Raw genomic sequence first — 12,725 nt, 5'->3', positions numbered from 1 at the left:
AAGTAATTCTCCTGCCTCAGCCTCCTGAGTAGCTGGGATTACAGGTGCATGCTACCACAACTGACTAATTTTTGTATTTTTAGTAGAGACGGGGTTTCACCATGTTTGTCAGGCTGGTCTCGAACTCCTGATCTCGTGATCCGCCTGCTTCGGCCTCACAAAGTACTGGGATTACAGGCATGAGCCACCGCTCCCAGCCATAATTTAAATTACTTAAGGTACAGGGAAAAGCAGCAAGAGATGAGATTGGAAGATAAGCTGGAGTCAGATTGGCAAAGGCCTTGCATGCCATGAAAGGTATCTGGGCTTTGTGTTGCAGGCAATGCAGAGTCCTATAAAATACATAAGCAGAAAAGTCACACAGTAAAAATTATTTTGGAATGATAACTTCATTAACCACATTGGAGCTTGTGAGGCCAAAGCAGGAGGACAGGTAAGAAGCAATTAGAACAGTTAAATTGAAGCATGCAACCTGTGCTCCATGGACCCAAACATCAGCATCACCTGGGGTCTTGTTGGAAACGCAGACTCTCGGACCCCACCCCAGAAGCACAGACTCAGAATCTCTAGTGTCTTAAGAAGCTCTCCAGGTGATGTTTGTGCAAGCTAACGTTTGAGAATTTCTGGCTTAAATTACAAATGAAGAAACTCAAACTAAGGTAGTGTCAGTAGGAATGATGAGAACAGACTTTGATGTTTAAAGGTAGAATTGACAGAACTTACTAATCAATGGAATATTGAAGTCAGGAACAGGGGGAGGTTGAAAACAGCTCTCAGGTTTCTAATTTGGGTGAATAAGTGTTTGGAGAAGCCTTAATGAAGATTAAGACTTGTTTTAAAATAGGCCTTAACAAGTTTACCTTAGGCGTAAGTTGAGGCCCATATGAGACATGTGGGAGAGATACTCAGCAGGCATTTGAAACACGGAGCACAGAAGAGAGGTGTGTGCTGGTGCCAGGGATCTGGAAGTCATCATCATCTTTGACACCACAAGCGTTTGCAGAAGGAAAGGAAGACTAATGAGGGTCCAGGTGAGATCCAGACCCAGAAAAACACCAATATTTAAATAATAAATGGAGGCTGGTGCCGTAGCTCATGCCTGTAATCAAAGCATTTTGGGAGGCCAAGGTGGGTGAATTGCTTGAGCCTAGGGATTTAAGACCAGCCTGGGCAACATGACAAAACCTTGTCTCAAAAAACGAAAAAAGGAGTATTAGCCGGGTGTGGTGGCATGTGCCTGTAATCCCAGCTACTCGGGAGGCTGAGGCAGGAGAATCGCTTGAACCTGGGAGGCAGAGGTTGCAGTGAGCCGAGATCGCACCACTGCACTCCAGCCTGGACAACAGAGAGCAATTCCGTCTCAAAAACGAAAAAAGGAAAAAAAAAAAAAAAAAGGTATAACAACCATAGAGGCACAGAAGAACGAAGAGAAAGGTGTCACAGGCATGCACAAAGCCCCCTCTCCTTTAGGTGGCCTAAGAGACTGTGTATTGTCTGTATACTTACTTATTCAGACTCATTCCCTGTAATTTCCTCAAGATACTTTAGACTTTCGAAGTTTCAGGCATCCCTGGCCAGCTCAGTCTCCCCGTGTGCACCATGCTCTTTAACTCAGGTCCTGGGCAATGTGGTTTTCACTCTGCCTGGAATGCTCCGTTCCTCAGCTATCTTCACCAACCTCAAATGCTAACTTATTTTGGAATCCTCCCTTAGCTCCCACAGCCATAATTATCCACTCTTGTCCCCCTGTACTCCACAGCAAGTTGCATCTCTCTTAACACTTGGAACATTGCTGAGCCATTGCTTATTTTGTTGTCTGTTTCCCCCACAAGAGGGCCAGGACTATGACTTACTCATCTTTTCATCCCTTAAGGAACCTAGTACAAGACCTTGTAAAAAATGTACTATGTAGATGAAAGAATGAACAAGTCAGTGATTAGACAGATGGATTAATAAACATGTCTTAAACCTGAACAGCTGATTTTAAAACCCAGTATAGTATTAATGTCTTTATCCACACACTAGTTCCTTCTGCTCAGATGTTATATCACGTGGCAGCCCATTTCTTACTTTCTTTGCTCAGACTTGCTCTCAGAGTCGACCTCACAGTCATCACCATGTTGGAAAGTAAGCAATTGAGGGGTGGGGGTTTTAATGTACTATTTCAGTGGCATTTGCCCAACTAGATGCAGTGAGAATCTATTATTGAAGAATTTCAGGCTGATAGGGATATATTTTTGGGTGATGAGTGGGTTTTTAGAAAATCATCCCACGTAGATGGTTTTCTACCAAACTAATACCTAGAATGTTCTATAAATAAAATAAAAAGTTCTACTTTATGGTTATTTCAAAGCCTGCAGCAAAAGCAAAGTCCAACTCTAAGAGAAATGTTAATGATTATATGTACATGTTCAACTTAAAATTAGAATCTTTCAAGGATTTGCTTTAGGAAACCGTTTATAAAAATGGATGATAGGGAAGGTATTATCTGGAATATTTCACTATAGAAATATTTCATTTATTTCTACTCATTTGAATTTCATTCTGTTTAGATATTTAACATTTGATAGTTTTAAGAAGGACCAAATGGCTTGAAGTAACAACTTTCTTCAAATTCCTAACAGCTCTTCATCTGGTCACTGAGCTGAGTGGAGCTGAATCCTGCAGATTCCCTTCAATATTGGGTTTCATTCCCTTCTTCTCGTGCAGGCCGCTCTCAGAGAAAACAGCCAAGAAAAACAACCCAGGCACAAATGGCTGCAAATTGACTTGCAAATGTACAAATTCAGACCAAAAAGTGAAACAGGAAATCTTCTTTGAAGGGTAATTATCATAATTTATAATGGGCAAATTTAAACTCTTTCCAATATTTCTCTAAACTTTCCAGTGACTTCATTGCCCATAAATGATAAGTTTTGCCACTTTCTTGAAATGTGTATTTTCAAAATATGCACAGTTCCTCAAATGTGAGAAGTTATCTTCATGACCTATAATTAAGAAACTAAATAGTACTTTTCTCCAGTTAGTACAAATGAGCATTCGGTCTAGTAAAATAATTTGATTGCCAAATAAAAAGAAACAAAATTAAACAGCTAAGATATGACTGCTAGGCTAGGTACTAAGGAATTTATATTCTGAAAGTCCCTGTGATTTCAAATTGTAGCTCCGATTTTTATAAAATAGAAATATAAAATAAAAGATATATATTTAACTTTAAAATAACAAAGGAAATTCACCCTCTGATGGATATGGTTCAGTTCAGTATGCTATAATCTAGTAACAAAGACTTAAGTAAAAATATGTTAATTATGAGTTAACTTACTGTACAGGGAAGAAAAGATTGAAAAAAAGGAACAAACACTTAAAACCACCATTTTGAAGCCCAGATTATCCAAACTGACTGTTTCCATTGACAGATTAAATTATGTTGCAACATTAACATTTCATGAGAAACCTTCTAAACGAACACTTTAGAAAATGATGATTGCTGAACTGAATAACAGGCATAAAAAAATATAAAACAACTCACCCAGCCCCATATGGCTATTCTTTTTTCATCAATGAAACCCATTTCTATGAATTTTCTAAAGTAAAAGAAACAAATTTTTAGAATGTTAAGTGTGTACACATGACATTTACTTCATTACACAAGCATATTTAATCCAAAGATTTAATAGAAACGCTACATTTTCTTTGTTTAAACACATGCATAATAAGGCTGCATTTACAAATAATTAAAATAATATTATCATGTTTTCTGCTAAGAGATAAAAGGATTCTCTTACACTCTATCGTACAGTTATTGAGTGGCAATCTCAGAGCGATAAGGCCTTGTATTCTAATCGTGGGGGCATACCTGAGACTCAGAGAGGCCAAGATACGGGGTCATAGTGACACAAGAAGTAGCAGTACCATCGAGCAGGACCAAATTTCCAAATCCCCAGCCATCGGAAAGAAGGATTTTGTTCTTGCTGCTTTAAATTATATTAATTTCTTATCATATTGTTTGTTGAGTTGTTACTGATAATCACCACTTCGTTTTGAGTGACATTTGAGAGAAATACACAACTCTCTTCCATTTCATATTTAGGCATCCTCAATTCATCTTGCATGGGGTCATTACATGTGTCTTTTAGAATATGGAAATAATTCCTTTTTAGCTCCATCCCAGAAGAACATTCATTTGAAAACTATTTTGATAATAACTCTTTCCTTAGGAGCAAGGGGCTACACTGAAGGACAACCTTTAAAAAGTCATGGGAAACCCTCAAAATTGAGGGTTTCAAGCTAATTTCTAACATGCTCCCCTGAGGGCTAGTGTTCTAGAGCAATTGTGATTTATCTGCGGATTGATTTCATAAAAACTCAAGAAAATCTCTGAGAAACAGAAGCCAGAGTGGAATGTAGCAAACTGGATCAGCCATTGCAGTAAACACTGTATGCAACAGTAACAGGAAGGAGGGGAGAAGACCAAAGGGAGACATACAGTCCCAGAAAAATACTATCTTCTTGTTCCATTCAATTACTGTTAATGACCTTCCTCATCAGTTCTTCTCTGGAAGTAGAACTGAGTGATTTTCATTACTTGAATAATGTAGTTTCTTAAAGGGATTTCACAGCAACCATTTCGCTCTTGCATTGATTCAACATGCACGTTTCCGATGCACAGAGGAGTTGGGCAAATGCCCGGGACAAACAGATGGGAAGAGGCCCCGTTAGTCACAGCTTACCCGACACTGATTCTGAAGGACACTGAGGAGTCTACAGAGAAGAAATGCAGTAGCAAATGGAAAGTTGCTACCTGTGTGGATGCTGCTCATGGTATAGAAGAGAAAATGTGCAGCAAATTGTGACACTTGAGCAATTCTTGCACAAACTTCAAAAACCAAATGAAAGAAGAGAAGGTTCACTTTCTCGTTAAAAAAAAAATCTTGCTACTAGGGCTTGAAGACAGTTCTGAGAAATAAAGTCAATTGTGATTTTATGATCTCCCAGAAGCTAGCAATCATACCGCCTTACATCTGGGGTAAAAAGCAAATAACAGGTGATACATGGGAACAGGAAACTCTTAACAGCTCTCTTCCTAGGTTTATTCTGAAAGGATGACATTTACAGGAAAGGGTAGTGCAATAGTTAACATGGAAATGAAACATTAACACTGAATGTGGCAGAACTAGGTTAAAGGTTAGCTAGATAATCTCAGCACTTCCAGACCAATGAGGCACTATAAAATTCACCTTCAAATTATGAAGAGTTTCCCAGAGGGTTGTAAATACTGTTGATAATGTGGTTATATCAACAAAATGTCAGTAACAAATGAAAAGGATGTTTTTCTAATTTTGGAGGCTGGATGAACTTTATAACTTTTCTTTCATAAAGATGGCCCGAGGCCAAGGTAAACTTGGAATCCTAGTGATCAATTATTATCCTATTTTAGAAATATTCTTATTTATACCATCTATAAAAGCATGATAGAAAATTTCATCTCATGTAATTCTTCCCCACCACTAACCCTCAAGCTATATCAAATTTTAAAGTTGTGGGAATATCAAAAATGCCAAATATACTCCAAATGAGCAAAGTTGCCCTTATAACCACCAAAGTTTTAAGGGTCTCACATATGTACTATTTGAAGAGAAACCTAAAGAAAGCAGGTTCCAGTCTCCCTTATGTCTGTAGCTTCACAAGCATCTCTTCTGAAGCATTTTCTTTCATATAGACAGAAGTTATAAGATGATATGACTTCTTTTTTTCCCCTACTTTGCTTTGTTTAAATCTATTTGCTGGCCTTGAGTAGTATTTACTGTTGTTTCCAAATATGTACGTACAATTTTCTTTTGGTATGTCAAAAGCTTAGCCAGACTGCAGTTTATAAAAGATTCAGGGGACAAATTTTATTCTCTGAGAGACAATTTAAGGGCTACAGTAGAAGGATTGTAATCTCAATTCCCCAGGTCAGGCATTTGGTGTCTGATTCCTGAAACACTTCCTTAGGAGGTATATTGAATCATCCCCAGGATTATTATTCTAAATCAATCCTGTTTAGCTTTTGTTTTCTCAAAGCATTGGATTATAAGGCTTCCTTTTCACAGTTGCATAAGAATGATTTCAAGCAAAAACCAAGGCCAGCTCTGGCTGTCATCTCCACTGTTGTTTATAGGCTTTGCATGGGTCCACGCAGCTGCCCATATTCTCTGGGGTGTTTACTAAAAGTTTGATCTAACAATAATGTTGTCCCTTCAGAGTGTAGGTGGCTTATTTACTTTTACCAGATTGTAAGCACATTGAAAACAGAGATTGCAAATTGCACAATTTTATACAGAATGTACTGCAATGGCATGTATTAACATTAATATTTGATATGTTGTTAAATGGCTGAGTATATGGGTGAACATATGTTTTCCCTACAGCAGGAAGACTTTCTTCAGATTCCATCCTAAAAATGGCTCAGAGAAAGTAAAGGTATCCAATTACCACCTCTAGTCCGTCTTCAATTCTAAATGCCAAAGACAAATTGGTATTACTGCGAAAATCAGTAGAAGGTAGAATTTATGGCTTTGTGTCCTTTGTGTTGAACATCATGGCTCAGGTTTAAAATTTCATTTCATCCAAGGAAAATATTAAGAAGTTATTTCTTCTTAGGTTCAAATGGTGCATTTGTGGTGGTAAATAAATGTATAAAAGTATAATGACATATTTTGTTGTTACTGATGGGTTGTGATGATAATGATGATGAAGACAATGATTTTTTAACCAATGCCAAAATAAACCACTTTTTAGCTCTTTTAGCTTTGGAAAAGATCTAAATAAATTATAGATGAGGCATATTTTCATCTGTTTTCATGTAGTACCAGGATTACATGTCCTTGATGTTTATTGCATGGTTTAAATGCAAATAGATGTAAGCCATGGTGCTAAAAATAAGTCCCTCATGGAATTAGGCTATAATTCTGAGGATGGTGTTAATATTCTCATTAAGGCACACTACAGTCTTTATATGAGAAACTGATACCTCAGTGGGGTTTTTCTTTGAACTATCTCCTCCAAACAAGTGAATAGTTGAAAGGCCAAAGTCTGAATCCGTAAGAAAGAAGGAGCTTCCAGAAATTGAGTGATAGCTACAGATTTTAGTGTTAGTAACCTACTTACTAATTTGTTATATCGTACTCAGATAGACTTTGTTTTTTATTGAGCATTTTGTGTGTTCCCAGAATGAAAGAAGCACTTGAAAATGTATGGGTTATGGACACCTTTCTATTTTTAAAAATAATTACTTGTGAGTCTAAACTCTTCTGCTTTGATTAGAGACAAAATTACAAAAAAGTGTTGTCTAGGCCTGGCTCCTGGCTGTTAAATACAATCTTTGTTCTGCACGTTGCAGTGAAATCATTAAGTATTAAGGACATTAAGGAGATAAAAAATGTACTAAAGAAATTTCTAAATTGCTCTTTGCCTGTGAAACAGTGTTTGACCTTTAGATCCGCACATGCGTATATATTCATGACTGAGACTGCAAGTAGCCTGCTACCTTTTAGATTTACGAACTATTATTCTCTAGCTTCACCTACTCATAACATAGTAACAGAAATTCAACAACTATAGAGACATTGCAAGAATTATTTGCACAGTGTTTCTAAAAAAGTCACAATTTTGGTGCCTATGTAGTCCTGTTTCAGGAAAAGATGATTGAACCATAAATCATGGTTGAAAGTATATGTAGTTGAGAAGAAGAAATCAGATTATGAATCTGTCTTTCCCCTAAATGTTTTCATAATATAATTTCTGTTGTGTAAAATGACTTTGTTTTTGTCAAATGAAAATAGGCAAACACTTTCATGCTACAATGGCTGACTGATAGCAAGTTTAACCCCAAATGAATGCCTGACATCTAAAAGCATGTAGTGCTGATAAAATCTTGAGCTATTTCTAAACTTATGAGGTACAATCCACAATGCTTGAGCAAATTCAGATATTTGTTTCCCTGAAGATCATCATTAGAGTTCAAAGTTTTTCTATCAATTGTAAGAAATGGAACTAAATTAAAAGATATTAGAATGAATGACAACACTTCAAAAGAGGGTATTTGTGATTTAGCGCTTGAAATCATTTTTCTACACATTTATCAGCGCTCTTCCATGAATACTTTTTTTTTTTTTCACATTTGGCAAAAATACCCCTGTAAGATTAGTAATAATTTTAGACTAAGTTACAAAAAGAAAAAAAAAAAAAGAATTAAGTCATGAAGAATGGAGAAATACAATAGTGATTGCATGACTTTTGTTGCATGTTGACATCTGCTTGAATGAGAAGGTGCTCACCTGACAGCTGTAATCTGGTCTTCAACTTCATAAACACCCAGCTTTCGATACACTGCATACAGGAGTTTGTCACCTTGGAAAGCTGTTCCTCGACCATCCACCAAGGCAATGACCATCCCTTCCTTACTTGCAAGATAAGATATCCAATTAACAGCAAATACAGACCTTACACTCTGACTGCAGGGACCACCATACCTAAAGGAAAAAAAAAAAGAATCTTTGATTTCTTTGTAAAACTCTATTTCCCATCCTGGCCAAGCATTGCTTCTAGTAATTCCAGTACAATTATGTGATAAAATAACAATGGCGTTAGAACTGGCTCAAAATCAAGAGGAGTCCAGGCTTTTCCCAGAGGTTTGCTACAAGGAAGTTGTTTTGGGACACAGCCTCTCCTATTCCCCAAAACGGATACATCTAGGGTTGGCATTTCAAGGAATATGTGTGGGTTTTTCGTCATTTCTGCCACCTGCCACTTGCTAAAAGCAGACATAAGATATACTAAAAAAAATGCATGGTGTTTTAAGCAAATTGTGTGTAGGTCAGCACTGATTTTGGGTGTGATTCCACTAAATGTATTCTATTCCTTTATTTCATTTCTAACTCAATTACATAAGATGTGAAGATGATTTACAATATTTTTTTGGCTGCAATTTCTCTATCTCAAAGGTATTCTGACACATTCGGCAAATTGCCATACAAAGGAAATTTAACACAGCCAATGCAAGCAAGTCCAGCTAAAATCTCAAAACTTCCTCAATCTATTTTAAATAGCCATATTTTATTTACTCTGATTAGTTGAAGAATATATAAAAACAGCATCAATAGGAACTGTTACCAAGGAGAATGGTTCATTCTATTTCATAAATGTGTATTTCATCTAACATATTTTCAGTAAATAGTTTTTACACCAAAGAAAATATTACATACACTTGAATTAGCAAGGGATACTTCTTTGATCTGTCAAATTGAGGAGGAAGAATCATCTTGTACCATAAAGCTTTGAGGAAAAAAAAAAGGAGAAAAATCTTCATTCCACAGTACTCATAGCATCATTTATTATCTTTAATAGCAATATATGCCATAAAATCAATTTTCAACTACTAAATTGTTAAGAATTGAGGATATATTGAAAGTAACTTTTATTAAATTTTTGTGTTAAATGTATAAATGACTAGAAATCTTGAATTACTATTTGTTCTAGAAGGACACATTTTAAAATTAAAATTAGATAAGCTCTTTTTGAAAAATGTCAATGTGGAAAGGAAGCTATTGAAAATGTATAAGATCAACCATGTTTACAAACATATTAAAGATATTTAGTAAAACTAAAAATTGTTACCATAACATTATTTTAAATGAAATCCTGTAATATTAATAGATCACAGAATTTGCACTGTAACGTTCACCCTATGCTTTTTTAAAAGCAAGAAAATTGCTCAGCTTCATATCTATAAACGAGAAGTTTTTAAAAGATCTTACTAATTTCATCTACTTCAAGTTTCTTAATTTCTTCTTTAGGCAGCTGGATATTTTTCAAAGCATTTTCCAATTCCTTATTTTCTTCCAGGATTTTAATTTCTGAAAAAAAGTTAAATGTTCATTTTTAATCAATAGTATTTTCATAAACAATTTTTTCCCTTAAAATTCCTTTGACTTCAATATGGGTGAAACTGAAACTGTGAAAAGCTTGCTTAAGAAGTGACGTTTCATATTGACAAATGTATTTATAATCAGCCTTTAGACCATAATCAGCCTTTAGGAAGGACATCACATTTTAACCACTGTGTCTTTAACTAATTATAACAGCATCAAAACACATTCTGAGCAAGATCACAGGAGCAACGATGTTTATTCAATCACGTTTTCCCATCTAAAACTGTTTTGTTTTTAAGTTTAAAGCCATGACCTAAGCAGGTGATATTTATTTTATCATATACTAAAAAAAATGTAGTGGAAATACAATCTGGATTACTGGGGCCTCAAATTTAAAATAATTAATTGTGTAATTTCAAAATTTGTTTTTTAATTTTTAATGTGTAAAGTTGAATATTATTTCTGTGATTTTTAAAATCTTTCTTTCTTACACTTTCCTGTTGTACTTGATTAATATAGGACATTCTCCTTTTTCTGGAAATTGAATTATTGTGTATGCTATTTTTTCAGATCCTTTCTCTCAAGGTAGTGATATATCTGAGTAAGACAACAATATATATTGTGTATACACACACACACTATGCTCTTTCTCTGTCTTAAATCTTTAAAAAATCTAAAACCTGCTATTTATACTTCAGCTCAGTTATATTTCACACTTTAATATTTGAAAAGGAAGAAATCCATTGATCTCTTGAATCTGTAGATTGGTAATACATGCAAATAGGTTTCTAGCAATAGAGGGCTTTTTATAGACTTTATTTTGAACTTGGGATTGACATCAGCATTTTCTAGGGAAAAGTTAGTCTTTCAAATAGTATGTGGAGTTTTAGCTTTATATTTTAAAAGAGGGGCTGGATGACTTGTGAGGTATATTTATTGCTACAAAAGATGTCCATGGACTTCTTGTTTTTATGCCTTTTTGAAAGAGTGGTCTCTGAAGAGAGAGAGTTGGAGGAGTGCTTGTAACTATACTAAGTTTGCCAAACCACTTCTCTTGTAACTCTCAGTTTTCATATACTCATGGCATTTTGCTCCAACATGTTATATTTAATCTTAGCACAAGTATAGATGTTTTGGGTATGATTTGTATAAGATACATAATGAATTTCACATTAACTTTGGGTAATCCATCAGGGAAGAGATACTTGTGACACCTTAAAAGTTAAAACCAAAAAAGTAAAATGAATACACAATTCTAAGTACAGTAGAGCCAACCCTTCATTCTTGCGTGGATTCTATGTGTGGAGCTGCCATGGATAAATAGACTCCTGTGTGGATCAAGCGCACAGAGTGGCTGATTGATTGACTGATTACTATTTGTATTATTTTACCACAAGCACTGGAAGTGGGAGACAGTATCCGGGTGTTGTCACGTGCTTATGGCTTTGACTCTTTCTCTGTTCTGTTCTTAGCTCCTGAACTTTTCTGATACATGGCTTAATGAAATGCCAAATTTAATCTAAACGCTTTTAGGATTCAGAGTTGCATTTTTATGGATAGTGAGTGGGCAATTTTTCCACCTCTTGGAGCACAAACAGAATCTCACAGGGGGCAGTGGGGAGAGTGAGAGTTGGCAGGTGGGCTTCTCAGTAAGGCTGTGCATTAAAAACCTATAACCTAGCAAGGGGAGTACAGGTCAGACTATACCTTTTACTTTCTTTCATCCATCACTGTATACTCAGTACCAAGCACACACAGCACCTAGTATCTGGCATGTAGTATCTGCTCCACATGTATTTGTAGGCTCTTCATTGTGATGAAATTGAGTTATAACAGCGATGGACCTTATACTTGATTTCTCTTTGAATCATTTTAAAATCCCACATTGCTCATTAATTTAATTATGGGAAGAATCCATGGAAAGGCTGATTAATAAGGGCCTGTCATGAATTAGTTAATTTTAATGAGCATTTTCTGTGCCGAAAGCAACTAAGCTTTAACTGGGCCCTCCCTGTCAATTCCAGCTCTTCTGGATTCCCACAGAATCTGGTTCAAGTACTGCCCGCTATGTTCAAATAACCCTCCCCCTCTTTGCAGGGAAAAGGAAGCCATTTCACTGTGTTCCAACTTTCATACAATTATACCAACAATTTCTTTATTCTCTCCCATCACATCACAAGAGATTAATCCTCTTATCTGTCTCTGATCTTCATCCTTTGTCAACTTCTTAGGGACCTCCCTCCTCTATGTTTTCATTTCATTTTTTCTCCTGATTTCCTCTATCAACATTCACTCATAATCAAATGTTTATCCTGTTTCAAAACCAAAATTAAACCTACATCAACTTTTTACAGCCATCATCCCACCGATCCCCTCTTCTCATCACACTCAGGCCAACCGGAAATACTGCTTTTTTTTTTTTTTTTTTTTAACTTACTTATGCAGACCTAATTTTGCTTTAATCTGGCTTCCACCTCCACTGCTCCACTGAAATGGCTCTGACCAAGCTAATGTCAATCTCCCTCTTGCTAAGTCCATTAATTTAGAGCAAGTCTTCCTTCACTCTCTGCAGCATCTGGCACGGATGATTATTTCCTCCTCTTTGAGTTCTTCTCCTCCCCTGCTTTCCACAATACCATACTCTCAAGTTTATTCCCCTCCTTCTGTTCCTTCTTGGTCTCCTCTCCAGGCTCATTTTTCTCCTTCCATTTCTCAAGTGTTGATGTTCCACACAGTTTTGTTGTAGGCTCACTCCCCACTAACCCTATCCACTCTTGTATTGTCACTCTGCTCATGCCATCCACTTCCAAGGCC

The 12,725-nt window shown here is 36.1% G+C and overlaps 1 protein-coding gene across 3 annotated transcripts in view; it reads right to left on the bottom strand.

Moving 5' to 3' along the window:
- Nucleotides 1-12,725, bottom strand: part of FAP (fibroblast activation protein, alpha) — a 73,389-nt gene that overhangs the window by 9,158 nt on the left and 51,506 nt on the right. For all 3 annotated transcript variants that reach the window (XM_011991006.1, XM_011991005.1, XM_011991007.1), the window contains 4 exons: nucleotides 9,798-9,896; nucleotides 9,246-9,315; nucleotides 8,319-8,513; nucleotides 3,530-3,584 (listed from right to left, as the gene is read on the bottom strand). In XM_011991006.1, coding sequence (XP_011846396.1) covers nucleotides 3,530-3,584; nucleotides 8,319-8,513; nucleotides 9,246-9,315; nucleotides 9,798-9,896 — 419 coding nt within the window. The remainder of the gene's footprint in view (nucleotides 1-3,529; nucleotides 3,585-8,318; nucleotides 8,514-9,245; nucleotides 9,316-9,797; nucleotides 9,897-12,725) is intronic.

The sequence above is a fragment of the Mandrillus leucophaeus genome, unplaced genomic scaffold, assembly GCF_000951045.1.
Source record: "Mandrillus leucophaeus isolate KB7577 unplaced genomic scaffold, Mleu.le_1.0 Scaffold389, whole genome shotgun sequence".
Taxonomy (NCBI): Eukaryota; Metazoa; Chordata; class Mammalia; order Primates; family Cercopithecidae; genus Mandrillus; species Mandrillus leucophaeus.
Note: the sequence above shows the minus strand (reverse complement) of the source record. Positions and strands in the feature narration are given on the sequence as shown.